Raw genomic sequence first — 27,561 nt, 5'->3', positions numbered from 1 at the left:
GCAGAGGAAGGGAAAGCTCTTGCAAAACAGCCCAGGATGCTTCTGGAATGAGCCAGAGCACATGTTTACGTGAAGAGTGTGTGCTCATGCGAAAAATGGCGTGTCCCACTTAGCGTGAGACCCACCGCCTCGCTGTCTTCGCTCCAGTGTGGAAATGTTGCTCTGTTCTTCACGTGACTCACGCTTCCCTGAAGGCAAACTGCAAGAGTCTGGCTCTGCAGAATTAATGAAGGCATGACGGCGAAGAAGAGGCGGGCGTCGAGGAGGCGAGGATTAGCAGAGGTTTTCACGCTTCCCCTTCCTCCTGCTCTGCTGATGTGCATCTCAGTGAAAACATGAGGACGGATTACCTTCAGCAAACACGGCGCCCTGTCGTTCAATAGGCAACACTGATACTGGCAGCTAATGTTTTCCTTATCAGGGGCTGCGGCAGCCAATCACGCTCTGCTTGAGAGAGAGAGACAGGGCCGTTCATTTATCACTGCACCAGCTCAGATGGGCTTCCACTGGGGGAGACCACAGCCGTCCCATCTGAACCTAAACCCGTCTCCCATCCTGAAGGGAGAATTCAGAAACCTTTCAGATCACTTTGAAGAAAAGTTCAGAGAAGGAAGGAAGGAAGAAGGAGGCAGGACCTTCAGCAGTCATTGCCTGCCACTGGTCAATAATGTGCAATAAGAATGTAACATTTAACCCTTTAGCACCTGAGGTGTCGTTGGTGATGCATAAACACAAAATCTTACAAAACATACTGTAACTTTTCAACCATTTACACGATAATTCTAAAAGATTCTGAAGGAGAAAAGCACCATGTCGAGCAACAATTAAAACAATAAAAAAATCACAGTAAATCAAAGAACATAAACACTGGATCTCCAGTGTTAAAGGGTTAAACTAACAACAAAAACCATGAACTCCCACCACTACAATTCTGTGCAAACTCTTGGAACCAGAAGAAGAAAGAGGTCACGAGGTGAGAGAGCAGAGCCGCCCGAGTTTCTCTAGGTAATAATAAGCCTCATTTCCACTGAACGCTCCAGTCTGGTCCGGTCCGGTCAGCTATTGGAGCGTTTCCATAGTTAAATGGATCCATTAAACAGTTCCGACCTGTACCTCTTGAGGGCCCCCATCTGCTGTAGGTCCATAGAAAAATAGAACAGGACGGTGGGGGCGGAGTCGCTGTTTCCACCCTCTGATTGGCAGAAAGTGATGATGACATTAGAAAGCACCGGTACAGCGCTAAGCTAGCAATTCCATTTTCATCTGTACGGCGGTAATCTTCTGAGCCGCCCGCAATCGTTTTTCAAACTACATTAAGTTCCTGTTATACACCAGGAGTCCCCAAACTACGGGCCTCCTCCACATTTAGCCCGCCCCCCCAAACTCTATCATTGACGCAAACATTTTTTTTTCTCAATCTGGCTGATTGAAAACCACATAGAACGTGACTTTTTTTAAAACCCTTCTGCAGTCTTAACTATGACGGGAGAGGAGGGAATATTTATTGGTTTAATTTTTGAAATGTTAAGTATTTTTTTGTGAAGATTACAGAAATGAATTATTTAAAATTTGGCTATATGTGGCTTTCTGGAAACTTGGACGTCCACAAATGATTATTTTAATAGTCGACTAATCACAGATTATTTTTTCAGATTAGTCAACTAATCAGGTCATGAGCAAATGAATATAAAGCACATATCTTAAACATCATTTGCTTTAAACTAATAAAAATCAAGAAAATTAAGATAATAGTTCATTAAACTTTTAATGACTCGTGCAGCATCCTTCATTAGTTTCTGGGAATAAAACAAGATTAAATTAAATGAGGTTAGCATCTGAAAAAAAGGTACTATTCTTCACTAAACAAAGTTGTGAAGAATACCTCACAACTTTCATCTCAAATCATGAAAAAAGTGCATTTTTTGGTGCTGAACGCTCACAACTTTGTTCAACTACTACACTCTGACTTCATGTAATATAAAGAAACGACTAATCGACTATTAAATTAGTCGTCGATTAGTCGACTTATCGTTGCAGTTCTACTGGAAACCCATAAACGTTTATGCTTAGATACCCCCTGTGATTGTTACTCTTTGTCTGTTAGCCTACAAACTGACCCTGGCCCCCCATCAGAGAAGGAAGCAGTGATATGGCCCTCACAAGAAAAAGTTTGGACACCCCTGTGATACACAATGTACCAAAATTAAAGCAAGAAAAGACGAGCTGCTGGATGATCTCCATTGTTGTTACTTTTCTTGTCGGCGCACTACAATGACGGAATGACACGCTAGTGGAAGCGAGGCTGAAATGAGTGGAAACGCTTGCCAGAGTTAACTGGACCGTCCAGTTAATCAGCACCAGACAAACAAATGCAGTTTGAAAAAGATTCTTTTTGTGACAGAAAAATACTCTCCCAGCTCCACTCCACTCTGATGGATCCACATTGGACAAATGGACAAATAGATCCATGAATGTCTTTGTTTTCCTCGCCTGAACTGGAATCTGGATCAGAACTGTAAAGCTGGATTGCTCTCTGTTTTTGTTGCACCAGGGTGTGAGGGGCTGTAAGCTAGTGGGAGAGCATGTAAGCAGAGAGCTCTCAGCAATAGCGAGGGAAAGATCTGCAACAACAGACGCACACATGTGGATGTATGCGTCTGCATGAATATATTTTCCAATCAATTCATGACCAATTATTCATGACTATAATTATTTGGTATATCTCTGCATGGACAGATATTTCTATTGTTTGTCTTGTTTAGTTTTATTTCTGTTCAGAGGTGAATTTCTCATGAAATTCTGCAGCTTTTGACTAAAAGTAAGATATTAAGATAGTAAGAAAGCAAGATATTTCTTAACTTGGGTTGCATTTAATCCGTAGAAGAGATTTCCTACTGAAGATTTGGTCAAGGACACCGAAATTGCACCGTAACGTTTTGACCATCTCTGCAACCAACGTGAATCAGCTGATTCTGTTGCAGAGAAAAGTTCTGATGTAAAAGGATTCATAGGAAAATAGAGATACTTGTGCGAACATGCAGCGTTCTGACCGCCTCCTCCTTAGAGGGGCAGATCAATTGTCTGATGGAGCTCAAATGATTTCCTGTTGGTGGATAAGATCAGCGACAGCAGCTGCTCTGCTGGCTGTCGGCTGAATGGAGAGGATGACCGCCGCTGCTAGGGATGGACACAAACCTCACACGCCCTCCCAAAACAATCGTTGGGCCTGCACCCCTGATGGTTCTGGTTACTGGTACCTCATTTCTGGCACAGACGCCCCCCAGATGACCAGAACCCCGGCCACCTTAGATGTCTCAGACTGTCCCGTTTCAGAGATGGGTTTTCTGTCATTGTTGTGGGAGTTTTCAATCTAGGTTGGGTCTTAGTGGGTCTCAGAATCAATATAAGAACAACTCTTGTTTGTCTTCATGCTATTTTTGGAATTATAAATTGTGTTTCAAATGGGCCCAAAGAAAACATCCCCTTTGATCGGGGATGCAGTTCAGCAGAACCCTTCCATCTGAACAGGGGGGTCAGCAGAGCCTCATTTCATTTCTGAACAACGGCGCTCCAAATGCTCGTCCAGTTCTATGGACGGGACCTTCATAAAGCACGATATTATTAGACGGAGTGTCTGGAATCTAGGCCAAGCGCAGACACGCATCATATACTTTTTAAAACTATGTTAGAGACTGTTTCCCCTCAGGTTCTGCAACATCTGCTGTAACTCTAACGCAGATGTTCAGTTTGTTTTCCGTCCTGAAAGTTAACCTTCCAGCTTGGTGCTCTTGAAGTTTTCTCAACAACTGTGGTTCCGAGCTGCTCTGGATGTTTTGCTTTTGTCTCAGCTGTCAGTGGGAAAACAAAGATCCCAGCATGCTGACTCCGCTGCCTGGCTCGGTCCCGCACCGCATTTTCAACAGATCCAATGAGGTCCTGTTGTTTCTGGTTATGTGCTGGTTGTCTGCCGGGTCGCAGCTTTAAAGTCCGGGTCAACACCGAGCCAAGTACTGGACTTTACTTCTGCCAACTTTGCACAAACAAAGAATGTATGTCTGACTTCTCTTGTGGAGCTCATTGGGTCTTCTGCAGGTTTTCTTTGTTTTGAGTCATGATCAGCAGGTCTTAAATTTAACCCTTTATTTAACACCAGTGTTTATGTTCTTTGATCTACTGTAACTTTTCAACCATTACCACGATAATTCCAGAAGATTGTGAAGGAGAAAAGCGGCTCATGTTCTGCAAAAGTTCCAGTGTGTTAGAGGTTTTGTGTTTAAGCGTCACTGGTTATAGTGGTCAGAGTTATATAAAGGGGTGAAAGTTGAGTAATTTTCATGCATCTCTTTCTTTTGTAGCTTTACCGCTTTTTGCCTTTTAATGTTTTCATTTTTACTCACTCAGTCCAACTCACAATAAAGAAAAACATGTTCAAATAAAGGGTATCAGAGTAGGGTTGCCATGATTAGTCGACTAATCAACGACTAATCGACTATTAAAATAGTCTACGACTAATTTAATAGTCGATTAATAATTACTTTATATTATTTGGATATTTGGAGTGTAATAAAGTTAAAAGTTTTAATGACATTATGTTAGCTTTTTGGACTATTATGGCATTTATTAATGTTTTTTTAGGCTAATTTGAGTCTAGCTAATATTTCAGCTGTATGTTAGCTATTTTGGCTAATTTAGGCGTTTTTTGTTTTTTAAGCTATTTTATAATTTAGCTAATATTTCAGCTACATGCTAGCTGTTTTGACTTAGTCTTTTTTTTAGGCTAATTTGTCATTTAGCTAATATTTTAGCTGGCTATCAGCTTCAGCGTTTTCTGCTATCAACTTCAGCATTTTTAGCTATCAATTTCAGCACGTTCAGCTTTCGTCACTAGCATCTTCGGCCACCAAATTCAGCTTACAGCATTCACTAGGGCTGTGGATCATCACTTAGGTGGCGATCCGACTCGATTCACGAATCAAGATCAAAGCAACGATTCACGAGTTGAACCACGATTCTTACTTTTTATTATAATGTTTATTGCTATGTGTATGTCTATTTAATGGATGGATGAAAATTGAAATTATTTGCATTTAATCATCATTTATACCTTTATTTAGAACAGGAGATCAGAATGAACAAAACTGATTAAAAAACACAAAGATTTAGATAAAATATATATTTTTTTGTCATTTTAAAGTTTTTTTGTTTTTTATTTTTCAGTCTTCTGGTTCAGCAGTAAAAGGGCCTCAATCACACACCCATTCACTCACACATTCACACTTAGGGGCAATTTAGAGTCACCAATTAACCTATGAAGCATGTTTTTGGACGGTGGGAGGAAGCCGGAGTCCCCGGTGAAAACCCACGCATGCACGGGGAGAACATGCAAACTCCACACAGAAAGGTCCCAGCCGGGAGTCGAACCGGGGCCTTCTCGCTGTGAGGCGAGAGCGCTAACCACTGCGCCACCGTGCAGCCCGCTCAGAAACCAGGTTACCCCATTTAACCTGCATACTTTGTTGAGCATACCAGTAAGATAAAATGCGCACAAAAAATTTAGGCACACCTCTCTTTTCCATTTTCCTGAATAATTTCCAGTGATTTACTCTATCGGAAGCTTTAGAGGCATCCAGGAAGCACAAAAAAAAAAAAACGGAGGAATTTTGATTCCTGTATTTAGAGATCATCTCTTTAAGGACGTACACGCACATGTGAGCACCAAGCTTTTCTTTAAATCCAAATGGATTATCTGTTGATTCAATATATTTGGTGATCTTGTCCAACAAGATAAACTCAAGGAGTTTTGACATTACACTGGCCAAGGCAATTGGTCTGTAGTTATCAGAGCAGCTAATTTTACCGGCTTTGTTTTTCAAGACTGGAACTGTCAAAACATCTAACATAGAGTCTGGTAAAAAAACCATGAGTTAAAAAAGATGTGAAGCACATGGAAGGTAATGGAAACACCTTTGGACTTGCAAACTTTATGTGTTCAGAAACATCATCAAGACCAGTGGCCTTGTTATCTGACAATTTGCCGGTAGCCTGAAAGACCTCATGCACTGGGATTGCATCACAGGGGCCAACATCATTTATCTTATACACCTCATCAGTCTGGCCACAATTAAAAGTTCTACTGTAGTGTTGTCGCCAATGTTCCAGGATATTCTCAGGACCAGAAACTCCATCTATCACACACGGAATAGTTTGTTTCCCAGAGTTTGTGTGTTAAAGCTAATGATGGTTAAGATGTGTGCTTTACATCCTGTTTATGCATGACCCAATTAGTCGACTAATTGGAGAAATTAATTGGTGACTAGTCGACTATTAAAATGATCGTTTGTGGCAGCTCTATATCAGAGGAAGAATGGATATTCTGACCAATAGAATGACTGACTGAGTAATAGCTGTTTTTCTCTGTAGAAAATTATGGGATTTTGGTTTCTTGTAGCCACTTTCTGTTTGGAATGTTGGGGGTAATCACTCTGTCCAGTTCTCATATACAGTCAATGATCAAACCGCAGAAACATGTGGATGTTTCCTTTTCTTTCCTGTTGTAAAATGGTTAAACAGTTTGGTAAATTCAGAAAAACTCAGATGAAACTTCTTTTGTTGTGACTCCTTTTAAGTGGGATCTTCTCAGCTGGAGCGGACTGTGGATGGTGACAGGAAGCCTGTGGAAGTGGAGGAGGGCTGCGGGGAGCTAGTGGTTGGCATTGCTCGAACCAGAGTGGTGTGTGACATGTTTGACACCGGCGTCCTGGCACGCATCTCGGCGTCCCGCGGCCTGGCGTGATGATCTCAGCCCTGAGTGAGCTCTGAAGTCTCTGCTTATGCAGGGCCCGGTCTCTGGGGGAGAAGCAAAGTTAAATAAACACGTGCTCTGTCCCGTCTGCAGTAAGGGCCTGCACACATGGCTTTGACGTCAGCGTAGCATTAAACAGGGTGGGGTGGACCAGCCTGCACTGACTGGCATCTTTGAGCTCTCTCTAGCCACAGCTCACTATTATAGTCTTCATCACTCTCTTGTCTGTGCTCGTTTTCTCCAGCTTGTCTTCTGCTGGTTTTCTGTGTCAGCTGGAGGGTGAAGATGCCAGGCTCCAGCTGGTTGCTTCATCAGGGCTTCAGTTCAAAGAAAGGTGTAAACCTGTTGTGCTGCTTCCCTGTCAGTGTTTTTGAAACCCGAGTGGGTCGTGTGGGTTCCTACAGGCTGACATTTGCATGTTCATAACAGGTCCATCAGCATACCATTGGCATGACGGCTGGGCTATTTCAAAGCCCGTTAAAACAGCCTCAGACAGTCATTTTCCTTTACAGCTCCGTGGTCGACACGTATGTTTGGTGGCAGTGCAGTGGCGTGTTCACCGTGAATCCCCAGCAGCTTTCTGAGGGGTTTGGTTTTTCTAAAGCACCGTCCCGTCAACGGAGGATCGTCAAATTGCAGGTGGTTGAAAAGAAGTATGTTAGCTCTGGGAGAGAAGCACTCCATGGCTCTAGTTTTCTGTTCAGGTGTCATCGAGTCTCCGGCAGAAGATTTCAGCTGAAACGTTGGAAACAGTCCTGGAAACATGAGTTTTCAGCTCCAGAGATTGAGCTTGTCGTTACCAGATTGCTGGTTGTCAGTTAGTTCGTTTCTACCTCTAATCTGATGTTTTTATTTTAACCAGAAGCTCCTAATGAAATGAGAGTCTCTAGTTCTAAACAAACTGAACATTTAGGATTGTTTTAAAAGAATCTGCAGTTTGTGGAAGAGAGCATAAAAATGTTCTCATGCGTGTGAATGCATTGTTCTGCAGGTGTGTGACTGCACCGATTGGCCTCTGTGTGTTTGTGTTGGGGCTGTCACATGTCACTGGCGGGACAGCTGGTCCCCCCTGAACTCCGGGGCAGAGGATTTCCCCGTCTGCTGTCGTCAGGCGTGGGGCTCCGAGCCTGGCTTCAGCTGTGAGGCTCCGGTCTCTGCGGAGGGAAGAAGAAAAACAAGCATGTTTGTTCTCCAGCAGGCCGGCCCGGGATCAACCCGCTAGACCCGAAAACGCCCGCTGTAAGACTCTACTGCTTTAGCATGTTTTTAGTTGACTATGACCCATGTCGTCCATGTCCTCAGCCAGACTCTGCCTTCAGTGCTAACTTGGGTGTGAGAACTCTGCTGTAAAAGAACATACAAACAAATGAACGAACCCATTTTTGATTCTGCTTTAATAACAAAGCACTAAATCAGTCTATTTTGTCTGGAAAGTTCCCGTTCTTTGCATTGGTTGTTGGTTGCTATCATGTTCAGCTTTAGGCACCAATAAATTATCTTGGTTAAGCATGAACATATTTACAGAGTTTATAAAGACCTTCAAACTTGAATGAAACATGTTTTTTTTCTCTGTGTGCTTGGAGTGGACGAAGCTTTGTAGCTTCTCACAGACTCAATCTGAGCTGCTGGCGTCTTTAAACGCATTCTTTTCACTTTAGCCACATTTCTGCGTTACGTTTGAGTCAGACTGGATTTTTCTTTCTGCTGTCAAGTGTTAAAGAGCAGCATTTGAGCTGACCAACATGTGACATCAGTTTCACGAGACAACTGCTTGTAGATATGTCCCTGAAAAAGTCTATGCACTTTTTCATTTGGGTGCTGCAGTATCGGGAAGATCATCTTTAACTGAAGCCCGCTCTAGCAGAGCTTCTCCAACACGAGGCAGCAGAGCAAGCTGAAACACTGCTGGGGTTTTGTCCTCTATGAACGTTTTGAAGGGTGCAGCTTTGGTAGCTTTCTCCCAACTGTTCATCTGCTGCATGTGAGGCGTTTGGTGTTCACATGTTGGAGTGCAAGCTCCTTAAGGAGTGTGTCATCCTGGCAGGTCATTTAATGTGGAACTGAGAAATGCATCCCTCATCTTCTCAAAAAACAGAGGGGAGAATTTCACTTTCATGCTGTAACTCGGGTTAAAACCAGAGTTTTGTTGGTTAAAGTGAGGGTTCAGCAGCTGAATTACTCTTTAAAGGTGTTGGTTTGTGCAGCCCTTCTAAAGCTGGAATGAAGACATTCAAACATCCAAATCGTGACATCCTGAACTGATTTTTCCATGGCAACCACTCTCACCAATCAAGAATGAGCTTGTTAGAAGGCCACACCCCTACCACTTGAAAGCGAACTCAGGAGACGCTTTGGTTGTTGGACCTGGGGGTCAGGCTCCACCTGCTTTTTTTTTTTAGACATCTGATTCGTCAGTTTATTACTTAAATAAATTGAACTACAAAAATAATAAGAAAAAAAATTAGAATCATCAAGAAGATGTTAAAAAATGTATTAGATCAAGGAAGGTTATTCTGAGCGAGTAACAGCTGGTTATTTCCCCATAGAAGTCTGGGTTTTTTGATTCTTGGAACCAGAAAGTACTTCCTGTATGGAACGCCAGAGGGGAGGAGGCACCCAGTCCAGTTCTCTTATACAGTTAATAGTCGAAACTCTCACCTTAATTTATGTGCAAAGACGGAAGTTTCCATGTCTGCTTTCTGGCTTGAATGACGATTAACGATCTCAGGTTGAACAACATGAGCGATACTGAGTGTTTTTCTTTTTTAACAGCTGTTCTGCTGCTGACATTTACTTGCCAGGACAAATAAAGGTCAACCCTCCAATTCTTTACATATTGTTTTGTTAAACTGTCAGTTTCTCAGTCCAGCCTCCACTAAACGGAGCTCCAAAGCCCCAAGCAACACTGCAAACCTCACGTCGTCTTGTATGTTGAATGTATTTACAAAAAAAAGGACTTACAGGTTTTAAAAGGCAGCCGTTTGGATAATTTCCAGGTTAAAGGGTTGACCTTTAACCTGAACATGTCTGCTGTTAGTACTTGTTCTGTTTATTTTTATGACTGACATGACTTTGTTTTATACCAGGATCTACCCTCTAATCAGAATTTGAATGTAAGACTCTGAGAAATGAGAAAGTTTTAGTTTTTCAGACAGGGATCCCCATAATGTTCACAGTCTTAAAGGAACCTCGCCTCTAAAGTAACAAACTCCTGTTTGAGCTGGAATTTATTGAAGACAGGACACGACTGGAAGATATACAGTATTCTGCATCTAAAATGAAAGTTCTTTCGCTGATCAGCACCAGCTCAGTGGAGAAATTGAGTGTTGGTGTTGGACTGGGGGCGGAGCTATCAGAGCATACTCTTCCTGGAGGGGGCGGTTCACATCGCGCTTATGTTAGCATGATGCGACCCACTCGCTGCAGACAGTGCAGGTTTTTAGAAGATTACTCTTAAATGCATGAACGGATCAAATTATCACTTTGAGGTTCTTTATAGTGAAGAATGAACAGTAAAATGCATTTAAAACCTCCAAAAGTAGAATTTTCAATTCTCCTTTAAAAGTGCTGACTGTTGGTCCCCTACACATTTTTGATAATGTAACCCTTGTGCTATTCTAGGTGTGTTTACATGAACAGTGGGGTCATCTGGAGCCCAGCAGACATTTTTTATCTTCACTGGTGTCCGTGACAGACAATCCTTTCCACCTTTGTCATGGGAGGATTCTCATATCATTATAAGGGTGGGGTCATCTGGACCCCTAAAGAGAGGACAAGGGTTAAAATAAACTTGTTTGAGTCTAAAAATAATGGTCTAAAACCATCTGTGTGCTGCTCCCTACAGGTATTACAGTTTCATTTTGTGATTGGTCAAACAATTTAAGACCCACATCACGATCAGCAGATCCAGTTATTAGGGCGGGCTTAGAGTTAAAATACATGAATTTCCATCCGCTTTTGTGCACAGTCCCAGATAAATACGTGTGAATCACATCTTCCAGTAACACTTTAAAATAAGCTTTATTAGCAAGCTTTATTTACACATTAGCAAACATTATTAATGTGTTTATAGGGTGTTTGTAAGACATTTATCAGCATAATCAGCCAAATAAGATTCATTAACATCTAAAGTGAGGTCATTGTCTACAAAGGCCAAATTAATAAACTGTTAACAAGCTTAACAAAGGTATAAACTATCTTTGTCAGCATTATACTCAGTGTTTTGCAGCAGCTCATCCAAAGTATAACCCATCTTCCTTACATAAAGCTAATGCATATCTTTACCTCCTCTAGTTGTAATAGAAGGGGAGATTCTTGGTACACAGAGGTGCTTCAGTGTCTGACTGATGCAGAAGATTTATCAGAGTACAAGAAAATACAATGAAAAAAAAACTACAATAAAATGAAGCAATACTTTAAGCAAAGGGTACCAGAAAATGACTAGTAATATGACTTGCTGAAGTCAAAAGGCATGTGTTTGTTTGGTGTCATCATCAAAGAATCAAAGAGAAATGGTTTTGTACCACCAATCCTCATAAAGTTCTGTAGATTCTCACTAGTTGTACTATTAAAGAGTTTCAAAACCTTTTGGAATCTGCGACAGGCTGGCGACCTGTCCAGGGTGAACCCCGCCTTCGCCCATCAGAACCCCGTGACCCCGAAAAGGAAGAAGCGGCCAAGAAGATGAATGAATGAATGAATGAACCTTTTGAGATTTGTACTTGAAGAGAACGTTTCTTGTTTGTGATGTTGTTTGCAGTTCATGTTTTACTATGAACTCAATCAAATAATCAAAGGAAGGACAATGTAGCTGCAGTGGTTGGGCTGAGGGTCGTCCTCCTCTGAGAAGGTCGTTAGAGCCCCACCCAGATCCCATGTGAGGAGTGGGAGCAGTCTGGTGGTGTGAAGGTTGCTCTGTCTGTGTGCAGTGCAGGCCGTCACAGAGCTCCTCAGGTTAGCGTTCTGTTGGCGTGGTTCCTGACGGGGCCGCTCGCTGTGCACGCCTTGATGTCTGTCAGCATTCTTCTGCACACGCTCACAATGCACAGAGGCGGCGCAGAGACCAACCAGCTGTCCCTGTCTCTGGTCACAACAAGGTCAACAGGCTTAAAGGCACACACTGCACGCTCCCCTGCTCTTCAGAGGGTCGGTGCCACCAAAAGACTGACACAGGTTTGTCCTTGTGTTCCCAGGGGGAGGAGGGAAGAGGAACGGCCGCAGTAAGAAGTGGAAGGAGATGCTGAAACTCCCGCACATCAGCCAGTGTGAGGAGCTGCGCCGCACTATCGGTAAGAAACTCGGGGTGTGATGTGGTGTCGTTGGGGTGGGCCCAGCTGCAAGAGGAAGTTCAGATTGGACTTCCTTCCTGTTTCTGCCCGTCTCCACCCGCAGTTACAGGCAGGGGACAGGAAACGGGGTGTGTGTGACTGAGACAGGGAAATGGTCCGTACAGTTGTTGATATCAAAGTCTTAAAATCGCATCATAAAAGCAGAATGGGTTGAAAGATGCTTCCTTCCTGTCATCGACATCCAGGTTGGACTTCAAAGCGCTGGTGGGACTCGTCCTGTGTCACCTCGCTCTCTGGGCTCCTCAGGTCCTCATGGCTCACTGAGCGCCGCAGTGCCCGTGTGTGTGTGTGCGTGCGTGCGTGTGAGAGAACTGGTGCGTCACAGCTATCTGCCAGAGATTGCAGTGCCAGCCTCCCACACATTCTCACATACTCCTGTCCGTCTCCGTGCATCCACTATCTCTTTCTGTCTTCTGTCTTTCATCCTCTCCACAGTGGGACAGAGGAGAGGAATTATGGGGGGATAGTGGAAAAACCAAAATCTGGGAGAAAGTGGCTTTTAACAGCCCGAGCAGAGCTCTTTGGAGGGTGGCCTTCGGTCATCTCTCTTACTCAGCACTTAGATGCCATTCATTGTCATCACGTCGAAGCAGCTCAGCCCTCACAGATCTAATGAGTCGGCTCATAAGGAAGGACAGGAGGCTGTGTGTGTGTTTGTGCAGGACTGACCGGGTCCCACCTGAACTGATTCATAGAGGTTGATAACTCAGACTGGATCTCTTAGTAATAGTCCTTAAAGATGCTCTGAGCTTTATTAAAAGATCCCAGAGAAACACATTTGTGTGTCACTAAGTTCATTTTGATATAATATAGGGCTGGGCAATAAAACAATCAAGATATATATGGTGGTAGACCTTTTTCTCAACAGAGGAATGAATCTATCGCGATAGACTTTTATTTTGAAGGGTCTGAAATTGACACTCATAAGCAGAGAGCAGTTTCTCCTCTTTGCCGAGTAAAAGTTAGAGAGTTAGTCGCCGTATGGTAGGTAAATGTTTGCATCTAATTGGTTATGGTCATTAGCTCTCATTTCGTTACATTTTTGGACCTCTCCATTTCCTTCGCCTGCACCAAAGGTAAACAAGCCAGTCACCACTCCCCCGCGGTCACTTCCTCTAATCTTCTCCGTGTAACGTTTAGTTTGGGCTGGTGAATCCGTGGAACATCTGGGGATTTTTAACAAGAGCTAGTCGGAACTGGAGACCACCCTTCTGGACTTAAAAAACAGCAACAGAAAGGTCAATAAAAAGTTGTACACATCTGTTTCGTGTGTTCCCTGATGTAAACACGGACCAGTTTACAGTCAGACAATATTCTCACTGCCCGGATAAATACAACAACGTTCATCCGTAGGACATTCATTAAAAATATATTCTTTAATTAAATAATAGAATTGAATCCAATGTGGATTAGCACATCTCTGGGTGCCACAAAAAGTAATGGAATATCTTTACAATAAAACCAAACAATCCAAACTGTCTCTCGGTTATAACCTATACAAGTAACCAACAGATTAGAGAACATAGGATTTTTGTTTAATCTCCATCCGTTATCCTGCAGCTGAAGCAGACTCAGCAACAGGAAAAAGAAACAAAAAAAGCTGAATAAACAGCAGAAACATTACTTTCATCCAAGTGGCTAAAAGTAGCTCTGGAGTCACTTCTACCAGTGGATTGTGTTTCATTTTAGCCTTGCTGTTCATTGAGGTGCTGTGAGTTTGTTTGTTTGGGTGAAGAGGCTTCAGGCTGGAGCTTGTTCTTGGACCCAACTCTTCAGGTTGACATACGTCAGCATTGCATGGGTGCTATTGCGTAATTTCCCTATCACATAGAGTACGACATCAAAATAATCCTCGGCGTGTGTTTAAACACAGACGTGCAGTCACATGCATGTGCACGCACACACCCTTAGAGGGGTACAGTACAGCAGCTGATAGCGGTGTCTTTGTTGTGTCTTGATAATGTCAGGCATTTGACCTTAGCCTTGACAAGTGAGCAGCAGTCTTATAAAGCCCAGATTACATTATGGGGCTGCAGCCGCTCTGTCTGCCAGCCTCTGAAACCCCGCTCCTCCTCTCTCTTTCTGTCCGGACGACACCTGTAGCGGATGTTACCAGCGCAGGCCTGTTGCTGTGGATGAAGCTGCAGCACGCTCCCCCACATTCAGCTGCCTGCACATGGTCGAAATCATCTCTGCCTAAACAGGACTTTTCATGGCACTAGAGTAGCAGCTTGCCTCACTGGTGCAGACGGTTTTCACCTCACACACCTCCCACTTATGTAATTACAGTTGTTCCTATGTAGGACCCAGGAGACATTTATCTTGTGCAGGAGGAAGTGTTTCATTGGATGAATGCTGGTAGAGATCTTTCAAAAACATCTTTTTGGAGTAGACTTCTGTAACCTGACAAACTCCTGCTAAATGTAGGTAAACATAACTGCCCCTACGGGTGGATACTAGAGGTGTACCAAAATATCCATATTTCAATATATCAGTGTCTTTATATTTAGTCCTGTGATCAATTCTTGATGGTTCTCACCAAGTATTGATCGTTTATTCTCGTTTGAAGAGGCGGTAAAACAATGTATTCATGATACTTTGGTGAGGCATTCCTTCAGACGTAGATAGGGACACACATTGCACCAATGTGTATGGCAGCTACTTGAATTAGTACATTTTTGTTCTGTTTACAACAATTCTGCATTAAATATTGGCAGTGTTGTTCATGTTTACTATTTTTAACAAGGAGTTTTACAGCTAATTCCAGTTCAGTTGGTGTCAATGCTTGTTAAAGACATAGAATTACTGATTTCAGCAATGTTGTACTAAAGTTTCTATAATTTGCTGCGCAAAATAAGACAAAAGTTGTATATTATGATTCAAGCTAAATAATAAATCTGGAAATATTTTCCTCAAAAATATGTGTTCTTTTATATATTGTAAGTTATTATTAGAGATGATTTTTACCATTTATCACAGTACCGTGATACCATCGATATTGTGAGCCGTGTATTGTGTATCGCATCGTATCCTGAGGTACCTAGTGATTCCCAGCCTAGTGGATACAGGCTGTTTGCAGGTGTAAAAGGGAGCAAACCTGTACGAAAGGTTAAGATCATAGACCGCTAAGTAAGAAAATGCTCTATCAGACAACCCAAAAACCTGCAGCACCTGTGCAGGTGCATGTGACTAAGGCCTAAAGTTTACATTTCCTCCGAGTAAAAAATAAAAAATATACCTTGATTCTATATCAGGAGTGTCAAACTCAATCACACATGAGGCCAAAATACCAAAACACACCTTAGGTCGCAGGCCGAACTGAATAAACATTTATTGAACACTAAAACTACATTTTTAAAACTCTAAAACTGTAACTTTTTAACATAAAGATGAATAATAAAAAGGCAGGAATATTATTTCAGAATAAATCAACTTAAACCTTAAATAACTTTCAATATTTTACTCTCTATTTTGTCAAAATTATACAGGTTATAAATAAGCACAAGATAACATCGGGCCATTAATAACAATAAAATAAAATGATCTGGAGGGCCGGATATCTGCCCTCAGGCCTTGACTCTGACACATGTGTTCTATATTGTTCAGTGATATCATTTATGAATGATGTAAACTAAGAATATTAAGATGTGTTCTGATTTTACAAAGTGAATCCAGATTGGAAGCAAACTGTCTCACATCCCCAGACTGGAGCTGGACATAGAAACATGGATTCTGATGTCATTCATGCGTTCTCGGTACATTTGTTGGTCTGTTCACTGATTATGGTTAAAATGGAAACAAAAAAATTGCAAGATAGTTTTAAAAAAATGGACTCAAACTGCTGGAAAACAAGCTAATACAGAAAAGGCAGCAGAGAAGGTTGTTTGGTTGCAGCTTCTTTTTCATTGTGGCACAAAAACCAGCTATGCAGCGTAAAAAAAATGCATTGCTGAACATCTTTATTTACTCACAGGCATTAATTTTTCAAACTCTTTTAAGGGAATAATTTTTAAACTAAAACTTCTAAAACCTTATTTTTTCCTTATACTGTCGTCTTCTTGAATATGGTGAAATGCTATAATTCAATTAAATTTTATTTATATAGCCCAATATCACATATGAATTGCCACATTGGGCGCAATGTATCGCGATCTCCACCTAGTGTCCAAACTGAAACGTCCTCCAGGAGAAGCAGAACAATGTTTCCAATGTTAATGATCTGAACATTTTAGTTAGAACTTCTCCTTTAGAGAATCCATGTAACACTGGATGATATTAACAATCTCATTATTTCACTGATACATTTACAGTATGTGAACTGGATCAGATTAATATCAATATATTCAAAACATATAGATTATTCATGCAATTCTAAACAAACGTGGATAAATTTGTAAACTTAAATTTAAATTGAATTGAAGAATTGAAAAAATAAAAAAAAATTGGAATTGAATTGATTCAGGCTCTTGTGAATCGAACTGTTTCTGGAAGTTCTAACCGATACCCAGCCCTACTGTCTATGTCTTTGGTTCATTGTGTAAGTCTACTGAGGGAGTTTAATGAACATTTGTTCATGTACTACACAGTAATATCTTCTGTGTGTCCTATGAAACGACAGGAGCTAACGACACTAGCAACAATTGCTAAGGACCTTTCTGACGACCAGATCCAGTAGGCTCCACCTACTTTCACAGAGGCATCTGATTGGTCAGTTTAGAACTTGATTCACCTGCAGTAAAGTAAAATATCAGATCAAGAATGTTTATTCTAACCAATAGAATGACAAAGTAACAACTGTGTATTTCTCTTCAAAAATCTATAGGATTTTGGCTTCTTAGGGGAGGGGGGAGGGGTCACTCAGTCCAGTTCTCTTATACAGTCAAGGGTTAGGATCAGCACTCAAGGCAAGGCCCTGGTTAACCTTCATATGTAAGTCAGCAGTAGACTGTGATGCATTTGTTGGTATTTTGGCTTTTATTAACAATAAAATAAGCAATACTGTACTTTTACACCGTGTTGTGACTGTGTCATATTACACTGATGTTTAACGTGTGTGTGTGGGGGGGGGGGGTATTTTCAGGACTGACATGTTTGATCTTGTGTTAACTTTTCAATGAACATCAATTGAATGTATGGTTTTAGCTGAAATTTTGAGTTGATGTTTTCACCTTTAAAAATATTTCTCCCTATTAAGAAATTCTTTGGTGTTTAACTCGTTGGTGTGTTCATTCTTTAGTAATTCGCTAGTGATCCTAGTGAATTGTTACAGTGTTATGTTTGTCTTTAGAAAGTGCTAAAGTCAACACACTTTTTCCAAAACAGCTAGAGCTAATCAGGTTTTAGAAGGCAGTGTTTTACAAACATGCAAAAACGTGAGACGGAGTATTTCATGTAAAGTCTCTGGTTTAAAAACACCAGTGAAAGACTGACGATCTTCAGCAAAAAGGAAGCGTCTCTCTTCCCATGAGCTCATGTCCACCTCAGAGTTTTCACGCCATCTTTGAAAAGGTGAAGCTGATCTTCTTTCCGCTCTGCATTCATCAGATTCTTAGCAGCATTTGGTTCATATCATCTCCAGAGCGTCTCAGATTTATGGTTCAGGAAAGTCTGTGAGAGCTGTGAGTCAGACGGTGGAGCTCTGGCCTGCAGCTTCACAGCTGCGGTTTCCTCATTACACCATCCCAACATATGTGCAGCTATTTCTTGGCTGCGTTCAGAGTTTGGTGAAGTTCAACCCAAAGGGTTGCAGTAAAATACAAAACTGAATGTAAGCAACCTCTGTTCACTGAAGCTTATCCAAAAAACCACCAAGACACAATAGTTTGGTTGAAATGCTGCTTGAGCTCGTGTTCACTTTTATTTTCACTCTGTGAAATACTTTGAAATGAATTTTATAGTTTGAATTTAAGCAAACATCCTGATGAATCCAGCTGGGTTCTCAGGTCTCCAAACACATTCAAGTGTTGTTGCTTAAACTTGAACCTGGGCAGAGGGAGCGTGAAGGGCTGAAGTCTTTTCTTTGCTCCTTCGTTCACACGCGTGTGTTTTGTGCTCTAAGTTTGAACGAGAAGAGCAGAGCCAGGAGAGAGGGAGGGACGCTGTGAGAGGAGTGGTGCAGCTGGGTGAGGACTGGATTTACTGCTGGGGATTGTCCTGTATCTGTCACTATTAGAACCGTTCAGATCCAGCATCCTTCCTCCAGTCTAGCCACAAGTGTGTGTGTCTGTGTGTGTGTGGGAGGGATTATTGTTTGCATGTTTGTCCTGCGTGTGCCCGGACCGTCAGCCAGTGGTGGACAGTGTCCCGGGTCGTTGTCCTCATTTGGTAAAAGAGGAAGTATGGGTCAAACGGACGCCATCGGTGCTAATAATTGGGGCCCAGCTGGGCACCAGGAAAGTGCTGACTCAGAACGCCGTCTGTGCTGTCTGAAGCAAAACTCACTACTCATTTTGCTCTTTTGAGAAAGTGAAGTCACCATTTGGGGGGGCTTTTTCTTCCAGTTTAAAATACCAGTGAATCTGGGTCACGTGTGTCAAAATCCGGCCCAGGGAACGGATCCGGCCCCCAGGTAATTATACCGGTCCTCCAGATCATAATACATTATTAACGGCCCAATGTTATCTTGCTAACATATTGAAGCAGCACTACAATCATGAAGGTTGAGCTTTAACAAACATTGAACTTTACACCTCAATGATGTCATCATCTTCTCCCTCCCCCTCACCCTTGGTGCAGAAAGAAATAAACCACCAGAAAAAATAACTAAGGAACTAAAATCATTAGTTTTTACTGAAAAGAACACATTTTATTTTTATTTCCTGGATTTGTTTGTTTTGTTCTGCAGCATCTTCATATTTGTATAATTTTGACAGAATACATTTTATAGGGAGCAAAATCTTTTGAGATACTTATAGGTTTACTTCTTTATATAAATAACATAAATATAAAGAAATTTGAAGTTTTTTTTCCTTTAACATTTACTTTATTTCTAACTTGTATGATCTTGACAAAATATATTTTTATGGAGGATAAAATATTGAAAGTTGTTTAAGGTTTAAGTGGATTTATTCTGGAATAATAATCCTGTCTGTTTGTATTTATAGTTGTGTTAAAAGTTATTAAAGTTTGAACAATTTAGTCTTTTTTGTGTTTCATACATGTTTATCCTGTTCGGCCTACAGTGTATTTTGGATTTTGAGTTTAGCTGGATCTGGACAGACGTTTGAGTGATTTAGGAGAGCAGCTGAAGTTCTTCTGCCCTCGCAGGTCTGTCAACATCTGTTTTCCAGTCTGAATCAGGTTTTTCTTTCTGCTGCAGTTTAGACCTAAAATAAGGTTCCACCGTTTTTAAAGTACTTTAAGTAATAGAACTGATTTGACTTCCCATCAGAGATCAATGCAGTGATTTTATTTAAAGTGGTAATTTTGGGGTTCAACTTTATGAGTGCATACTGTCATCTCACACAATAAGTTAGATTCTTGTTATTTATTTGGTCTAAATTTTAATGAAATACAAAAAAATAATTTGATATTAAAAATAGTAAGTGAGAAGAAACACAATCTTGATTAGTTTGTTATTTATTACCCCTGAATTAAGACATTAGTAAAGATCCACCTAATAACAAAACATTATAGGCTATACTGTCAGATAGAAACAAATGCTTAAAGACAAAATTGTGCACAAAGTAATACTTAGTTTGTGCACAAGTTTGCCTAATAATATACAGTGAATACAACTTCTAGTTTTACATTGAACTTATTGTTTTAAATACAATATTTCCCTATTATCAAACTGTTAAAAATACATCCCAGGTTGACAGACAGATGCATGGAGTCCTGAAACATCCGTACAACACAGTGAGCATGCGTATTCAGGCTCATTGCTGAACCTAAATAGAGTGGAACCTTTTTGAATGTGATGGAGCCCATAGCAGGTACATTTATCTTCAAAAACAGTCAGTAATCTCCAGCAGCATTTTGTCGGGTGACAACAGCTGCTGGTGTAAAGGATGAAACAGAATAACAAAAACTAGAAAGCTAACTCAGAGCTAAAGTAGGGTAGCTGACTGTTCATTCATCAGTAGCATCAGAATACCCAACTTTCTGTCTTTTTCAGATTTTTTTTCTTTTCTCTGCTGGCATATGTCAGGAGTTATTCTGTTTAGCTTCATCCACTCACCCCTCAATGTGGTGGAATAGGTTTGTTCTCATTGTGGACATGCCTTTTTTATTCCAGACTCTCTCTATTGGTTTTCAGTACACATGCGCTCTTTGTTGAATCAATGTTTCATGGTTCGATATAAACGGCTGTTAACCTGTGACGCATTTTTGACAATAATCTAACAGAAGAAATTCAAATTCAAAGTAAATAAAAGTTGTATTCAGAACAAACGTCAAACATAAAAACCAAACATTGTATTTTTATCCCCGTTCTTACAGTCACCTTACCTCATAATCATTGTCCATGTAACAGCTGGTATTTCCACCATTCTCCAGTGAAAGCTTTACAGTGACGTCTTCTGCTCCTCACTGGACTCATGATGTTGTTCTGATGCGTTTCGCTCTTCCGCAAGTTCTACATCCAGTCTCTGTTCCAGCTGGTCCCAGACGTGCTCTATGGCGTTCAGGTCAGAGCTCATTGCTGGTCATACCGTACGAGCCACTCCCACTTCCTGAAGTCCAGCTGTGATGATTCTGGCTCCATGTGGTGGAGCATTATCATCCATGAACAGAAAGTCGGGGTGTTCTGGTGGAATTGGGGGATGATGATGGTTCTATGACGTCTCTGAGGTCAGAACCTGCAGTGACTGGGCCGTCTACAAGAACCAAACCAGTTTAGCTCTGACTGGTGATGTCTGTCCAGACTGAGATCACGGTGACCTCGACGTATCGCTCACCTCACCTTCTCCATCAACACTGATGACCATCATTTCTGTTCAAGAGGACCCGACACTCATCAGTGAACAGGACAGTAGACCATGGCTGCATTGTCCAGGTCACATGGTCTACTGCAAACGTTCACGGTGGTGTCTTGGTGTCTGTGGATCACCTGTAACGGTCGTCTGTCATTCCAGTCAAAGAGGTGGAGTCTGTTGTGAATGGTTGGTCTGTAAATCCTAGAACCCTCACATCTGGTAAACGGCCTGCAGCTGTGTGGCGTTTGCTAAACCATGTCTGAGGTCAGAGGTCAGGAGGTTCTGGTCATGGTTGTGGTCTGTCTCTGGCGGGGCTCCACTCCTGGGTCTGTCACAAACTCTGACAGTAGTTCTGGTTCTGGATGTTAGTCTGCTGATGACACTGAGAATCACCAAGTTCACCTGCAGCATCTGACTGTCTCCTACCAACCTGAAGGTGTTCTGACCAGGTGGAGCTGCTGGTCTGTGTTCATGTCTGTTTGAATGATGAACTTGGAACGACTGAACCACATTTTAGACCCCAGAATGTTGGACTTGATGTTACTTTGAAAAGGTTTTTCTTATGGAATGTTTTGGCTCCAGCCTTCACTCTGTAAAGTGAAACAAACTGTCTATGACATCCACTGAGTTTTTCACAATATCCCGAACTTTTTGTGTGTATTGTACTCTTTCATGAAGTTTCCTCTGAAAGTAGCACTGAGTGAAATCCAGCTGAAATAACAGGAGAAACTAGAAGGTTTTTCATCGGTTTCTTTTTTACTTGGTTAATTTTTTAATGGTTACACTTCTCCTTTAGCTGTTTTTTTAATAATCTGCTCTTACTTGAGTGAATTTTTATCACCCTTTTCCTAGTATGAGGTTATAGGAAGGCATGAAAATCTAACCCAGAAATTTAAAGCACGAGTGAAAAGTCATAAAGTTTGGTGTGTGTGGAGACAAAGGAGCAGCTGTTCTCAGCACAGAGCAATCTCTGCAGTGTGAGCATTGATCTCAGGAGGCATCGTGCAGCCTGCTGTGACCCAAACATGCAGGCAGCAGACGGAGGGAAAACACGGATGAAGGAAAAGGCGGAGTTTAGGGAAATCAGAACTTAGAAGAAAGTACCTGAAGCCTTTACACCTTCCTGTCTGTCACATGGTCTTTGTCTGACGTGTTGTCTTTTGTCTCATCAGAGAGGGACTACACCAGTCTGTGTGAGAAGCAGCCCATCGGCCGGCTGTTGTTCCGTCAGTACTGTGACACCAGGCCAGAGCTGAAGCGCTGCATCGACTTCATGGACGCCGTGGTAAAGAGCTTTTCCACAGGAGCTCTGTTTGACGTTTTTATGCACGTCCTTTCTCCCAGCCCCTTCTCACTGCCCTGGCTGTGTTCCTCTGTTTCCACTTTTCTCATATTCTCCATCTGTCGGTGGTCTGTCCCACGAGGCCAGGCGGGAGCTGGGAGAGGGGAGTCAGAGCTGAGTCCCCTGCCTGCTCTTGGCTGCAGCATTGGGGGGGATTAGCAGGCAGGCTGTCAGAGAGCAGACCCCCCCCCCCACCCCCCATGCGCTTCTCCATGAGGTCAAGCCCACGTCAGAGGCTGATCCCTGGAGAGCGCAGGCAAACACAGGCCTAAGCTTGTGTCTAAGGCCCCCGCTGGTATGCAAGAAAGGAAAAACAAGGTTGGGGGGGCATTCCCTTTAAAAAGAGACCCTAAACTGCACACCCCCTCAGACTGACCCACAGAAATGTCAGAAATGTGGAAAAATTCTGCCTTTTAGCAGCTAATGTATCACACCTGAACTGCTTTCACGTCTATGCTGTGATGAGTGCTAGCTGGCTACCTAAACAAACATACACCCCTACATACATACACACATACACCCCCCCACACACACCCATACACACCCCTACACACACACACACACACACCCATACACACATACACACATACACCCACACCCCCACACGCACACACACACACCCATACACACACACATACACCCACACACCCACACACACACACACACCCACCCACCCACACACCCATACACACATACAACCACACATACACACATACACCCACACCCCCACACACCCACACATACAACCGTACACCCACACACCCATACACACATACAACCACACACACACACATACACCCGTACACCCCTACACACATACACAACATACAACCATACACTCACACACATACACACACAACACAAAGCAGCGCTAGTCCAGCCAGCACCCTGCGTATCGCCATATTTGAGCAAAAGTCGCATCTGTCACCTGGGAAGTGAGGAAAGAGTCATGCCCGAGGATGAAGATCATTTATGGTCCTAAGCTTGTTTCTGGTTTGTTTTTTTTTCTATGTGCCCCCCCTCCCCTCAGCACACACCCATCTCTCTCTTCCCCCTCTCCCTCCTTATTTGGAGAGGTATTAAAGATGTCCGGCAGCTCAAACGTGTGTTTTCCTCCGGCAGGCCATGTACCAGCTCACTCCTGATGAGAAGAGGAGGGACAATGGACTGAATGTTTTAGACACATACTTTAACAACGGGGTAAGATGCACAAGCACATCACGCTCTGTGTGGTCAGAAGGGCAGATGCAGTAGAAACACTTCCTCAGACCTTTGCTGTTCTGAAGTAACGTGCCGGTTCGGCTCTCGAGACCTTTTCACTTCAGTTTTAGTCCGAGGTGTGACTGTGGAAGAACAAGGAATCAGCCACCAGCATACCTCGCACAAAAGTTTGGACTTGTGGAGGACAGCAAAGAAGCCCCAAAACATCAAACAACCTCCAGAACTCCAGGCTGCAGTAAACCTTGTAGACTCCAGAAGTCCAGAGATGTTGCTAGAGTTGCTAGAGATGTTGCCAGAAATGTACTCCCAGGTTGGTCAACTGAGAGCCTCGAGAGTAGTTTGTGACGTGTTTTCCACGCTTTCTGCCAATTAGTGGTCACCTGGATCAGGTGTGTGCAGCCAATTTGAAGCTGCTGACGACAGATGGTCACCCTCACTGAGCCTTCATGAACTGGACTGAACTGGATATCAATTATTTTGGATGATCCTAAGCTGCTTGAGATGATATTGACTGTGATTGGTTGGTAATAGTTGATAGGAGCTCTTTAACCCTTTAACACTGGAGCTCCAGTGTTTCTGTTCTTTGATCTACTGTAACTTTTCAAATGTTAACTAGATAATTCCAGCAGATTCTGAAGGAGAAAAGCGTCTCAACGAGTAGAAAAGTTACAGTATGTTAAAGATTTTCTTTTTGTGTTTAAGCATCACTGACGACGCCTCAGGTGTTAAAGGGTTAAATAAAAAAGGTCTAAGTGAACACGTATGCAACACGTCAGAGTAAGGGGGAAGCAGGTGAGATGCAGGTGTGTTATATGTCTGAAACCTCTTCATGTCTATGACATACTCTCCTCAGTACAACCACTAAATCCACCATGAAGCTGCAGTTCATCTCTGCCAATGACAGGCCTCCTGTAAACAAACATCCACCTTGCTCTGCTCTGATTGGCTGGTGACGGGGCTTATCCTCCGTCTCTTATCAGCTCTGCTCAAATTGCTAAAATGCCCATCTTGATTTATCTTTGCTTCCAACTAAAGTCAGAAAAAGAATCTTGATTTGTTTTCTTTGTCAGATCAGATTCTGGTATTTGGATGAAAACAAAATATCTCAGATTTCTATCACTATAAAAAGATGCCTTTTTTATTTATGACGTCAAAGTCAAGATTTAAAAAAATTGCTGGTGCTTTAATGCGGTTTTCTATTGATTGATAGTAAATTATAGATTTCTAGTTTACTTATGTATTTTGTAGTCATTTGAGCTTATTATGGGATAGGATTTACCAACAGCAAACAACTGACCAGTAATTTATTCTTTGCCTGTCAAATCCCTAATTTCCTGCAAAATCACTCAAATAATTATTTTTATGACATGACAACATGGAGGATTGGTGTCCATGCACATACAGGCCTTTTAGAGTTTTTTAAATTCTGTTTACTTAGTAGAAGACCACGTTTACCTCTGTGTGTCTAATTGACGTTTTCCTCTTTATCGTCAAATTCTGTTCCAAATAAGAACATTTGACATGGCAGGTGAGGCATTTCTCATGCTTCTGCTTTTCTAACCAAACCACAAACAGTTCCTTCATACCAGCCCTCCATCATCTGCTTCTCCACTCATCACTTTGTTTTCTGTGTGTCCCCTCTCCCTCAAGTCGGCGGCCCATCTGCCCGACATCCCGCAGGACGTGGTGGCTTCGTGCCGCGAGAGGCTGGAGCAGAGTCCGTGTAAGGAGCTCTTCAATGACTGCACCAAGTAAGCTTCCCAACAACCTTTCAGCTCTGGCTTCACCTGCTCCTGACCGTGTGAGGACCAGCTGTGTCTGAGGAAGGTGACAGCCGTTACCAGTTAAAGTCACTGGGACCGGGTCGCTCCGCGACGGCGTCTGCTTTACGTGCCCGGCAGGCGGGAAGCTCAGATATAGAGGTTTCTAGCTTCCACTTTTTGTGCTGCTGCGGTATTTTAATAAGTTCCCTCAAACTGAAGCAGCAGGTGTCAAATCCCGCTAACGGTTGACAGTGAGGGACGTCACTGTAACTGAGAATCAGACGTTTAGAGGTGGAACCGAGGTTGATGCTTTTGATGCTGTAGGTACACCAGCTGTACAAAAAGATGCACCTGTCCTGTGAATACAACTCAGATTTGTCCATTCATGTCTTCTTTCTTAACTGATGGAGAAAAACAAACAAAGGTTCACTCCGATCATCTTTTGATCTGTTTTCAAATGGTTCCCAGTGGTCGTTTAATTATAATAATGTAATTTTTAGCCAACATTTTAAAACCTGTCTTGTTTTCTAGGACAAAGTTTCTGCAGAGAGGAGTTTATTAGAAATTCACCTCTGAGTTGTGGGTGGGATGATATTTTCTAAGTAACAAATTCATGTTTTTCAAGAACTCTGCTCCTAAATCACAATGATTTGAATAAATAAATGCCCAGTAATGCAGTTTTAATCTTAATTTTCTTTCCATGTGCCTCCGTCAAAAGAAAAACTATAAAAGAACATGTTTAAAGGGTTGGAGGCTGATTCCATTCTCAGTCCAGATTTGAAAAATGACAAAAAGGGGGCGGGGCTGGTGGAGCCAGACTGAGTGGCAGAGGTGTGGCTTGGGTCTATGATTGACTGTTAGGTTAGCTTTAGGCACGTGATTCGGGTCTTCAATATGGTGAGTGGTATCAGTCAAAGTGATGCAAGTTTCCCCGCAGAACTTTCTGAGGAGGTTGAGGATTTTTTTATTTTTTATTTATTTATTTTTTGTTTTGCATTGCTTTGCCTGGGGCTGCACGGTGGCGCAGTGGTTAGCGCTCTTGCCTCACAGCGAGAAGGCCCCGGTTCGACTCCCAGCTGGGACCTTTCTGTGTGGAGTTTGCATGTTCTCCCCGTGCATGCGTGGGTTTTCACCGGGGACTCCGGCTTCCTCCCACCGTCCAAAAACATGCTTCATAGGTGAATTGGTGACTCTAAATTGCCCCTAGGTGTGAATGTGAGAGTGAATGGGTGTGATTGAGGCCCTGCGACAGACTGGCGACCTGTCCAGGGTGTACCCCGCCTTCACCCATCAGTAGCCGGGATAGGCTCCGGCACCCTGCGACCCGAAAGGGAAGAAGCGGACAAGAAGATGAATGAATGAATGTTTTGCCTGGTTCAGATCCTTTTTGTTTTGAGACACTGGCTCAAGACACTACTTTTGGAATGCCCGACAGAGGGTATTGCCGAGGGTTTGACTGAGAGTGGTAAAATGCTGCTAGCATCATAGCTAATAAAGGCTAATGTATCAAGCAAACAATCCCGAGTGAAATGTCCATTAAATCCATCACCAGGACGGAGTTCTCTGGACATTATGACACTTGCACTAAACCTCTGTTCACTAACTTCCAAGTTCACTGGAAAGTTGTGTAACCCAGTAGATTTTTGACAACTGAAGGTAAAACACCTACAAGCCATGGTAAAGCTAACGACTGACTGTTACAGATTCAAAGGTGGGCGGGGCCTCTACACTGGAGCTGCAGAGCATGATGACTTCAAAGTTCTGGGATTTACACCAGATGACCAATCACAAAAATTCAACTGTACTACCTCGATTCAACTTGTAGGGGGAAACATGCAGGCGGCTTTAGACAATATTTTCAAGAATGAAGCAAGTTTATTTTAAATTGTATAATATTTGGCAATGACCAACAGACAACACTTTTAAAACCCCACTTATAGAGATAAACAGACAAAAAAAATTATTTAGGGTTTGGTTACCCTTTAAAAACACAGAAAACACCATTGTTTTTGGAGAAGGTCTCCAAGTTGATTGAAGAATAATTGAACAATATTCACTAAAAAAAATAACACGACACAACTATAAGATACTGTTGTAACTGTTGTGATTCCTGTGGAATCAAACAATGTTAAAGTCTAAAACACTTTATTAAGACTAAAGCTAACCACAG

The 27,561-nt window shown here is 42.3% G+C and overlaps 1 protein-coding gene across 2 annotated transcripts in view; it reads left to right on the top strand.

Moving 5' to 3' along the window:
* grk4 (G protein-coupled receptor kinase 4) overlaps positions 1-27,561 on the top strand; it is a 67,454-nt gene that overhangs the window by 13,776 nt on the left and 26,117 nt on the right. For both annotated transcript variants that reach the window (XM_024262142.2, XM_024262141.2), the window contains exons 2-5: positions 11,995-12,090; positions 22,238-22,350; positions 23,530-23,607; positions 25,279-25,379. In XM_024262142.2, the coding sequence (XP_024117910.1) occupies positions 11,995-12,090; positions 22,238-22,350; positions 23,530-23,607; positions 25,279-25,379 (388 nt within the window). The remainder of the gene's footprint in view (positions 1-11,994; positions 12,091-22,237; positions 22,351-23,529; positions 23,608-25,278; positions 25,380-27,561) is intronic.

This window comes from Oryzias melastigma, linkage group LG1 (assembly GCF_002922805.2).
Source record: "Oryzias melastigma strain HK-1 linkage group LG1, ASM292280v2, whole genome shotgun sequence".
In the NCBI taxonomy this organism is placed as follows: Eukaryota; Metazoa; Chordata; class Actinopteri; order Beloniformes; family Adrianichthyidae; genus Oryzias; species Oryzias melastigma.
Note: the sequence above shows the minus strand (reverse complement) of the source record. Positions and strands in the feature narration are given on the sequence as shown.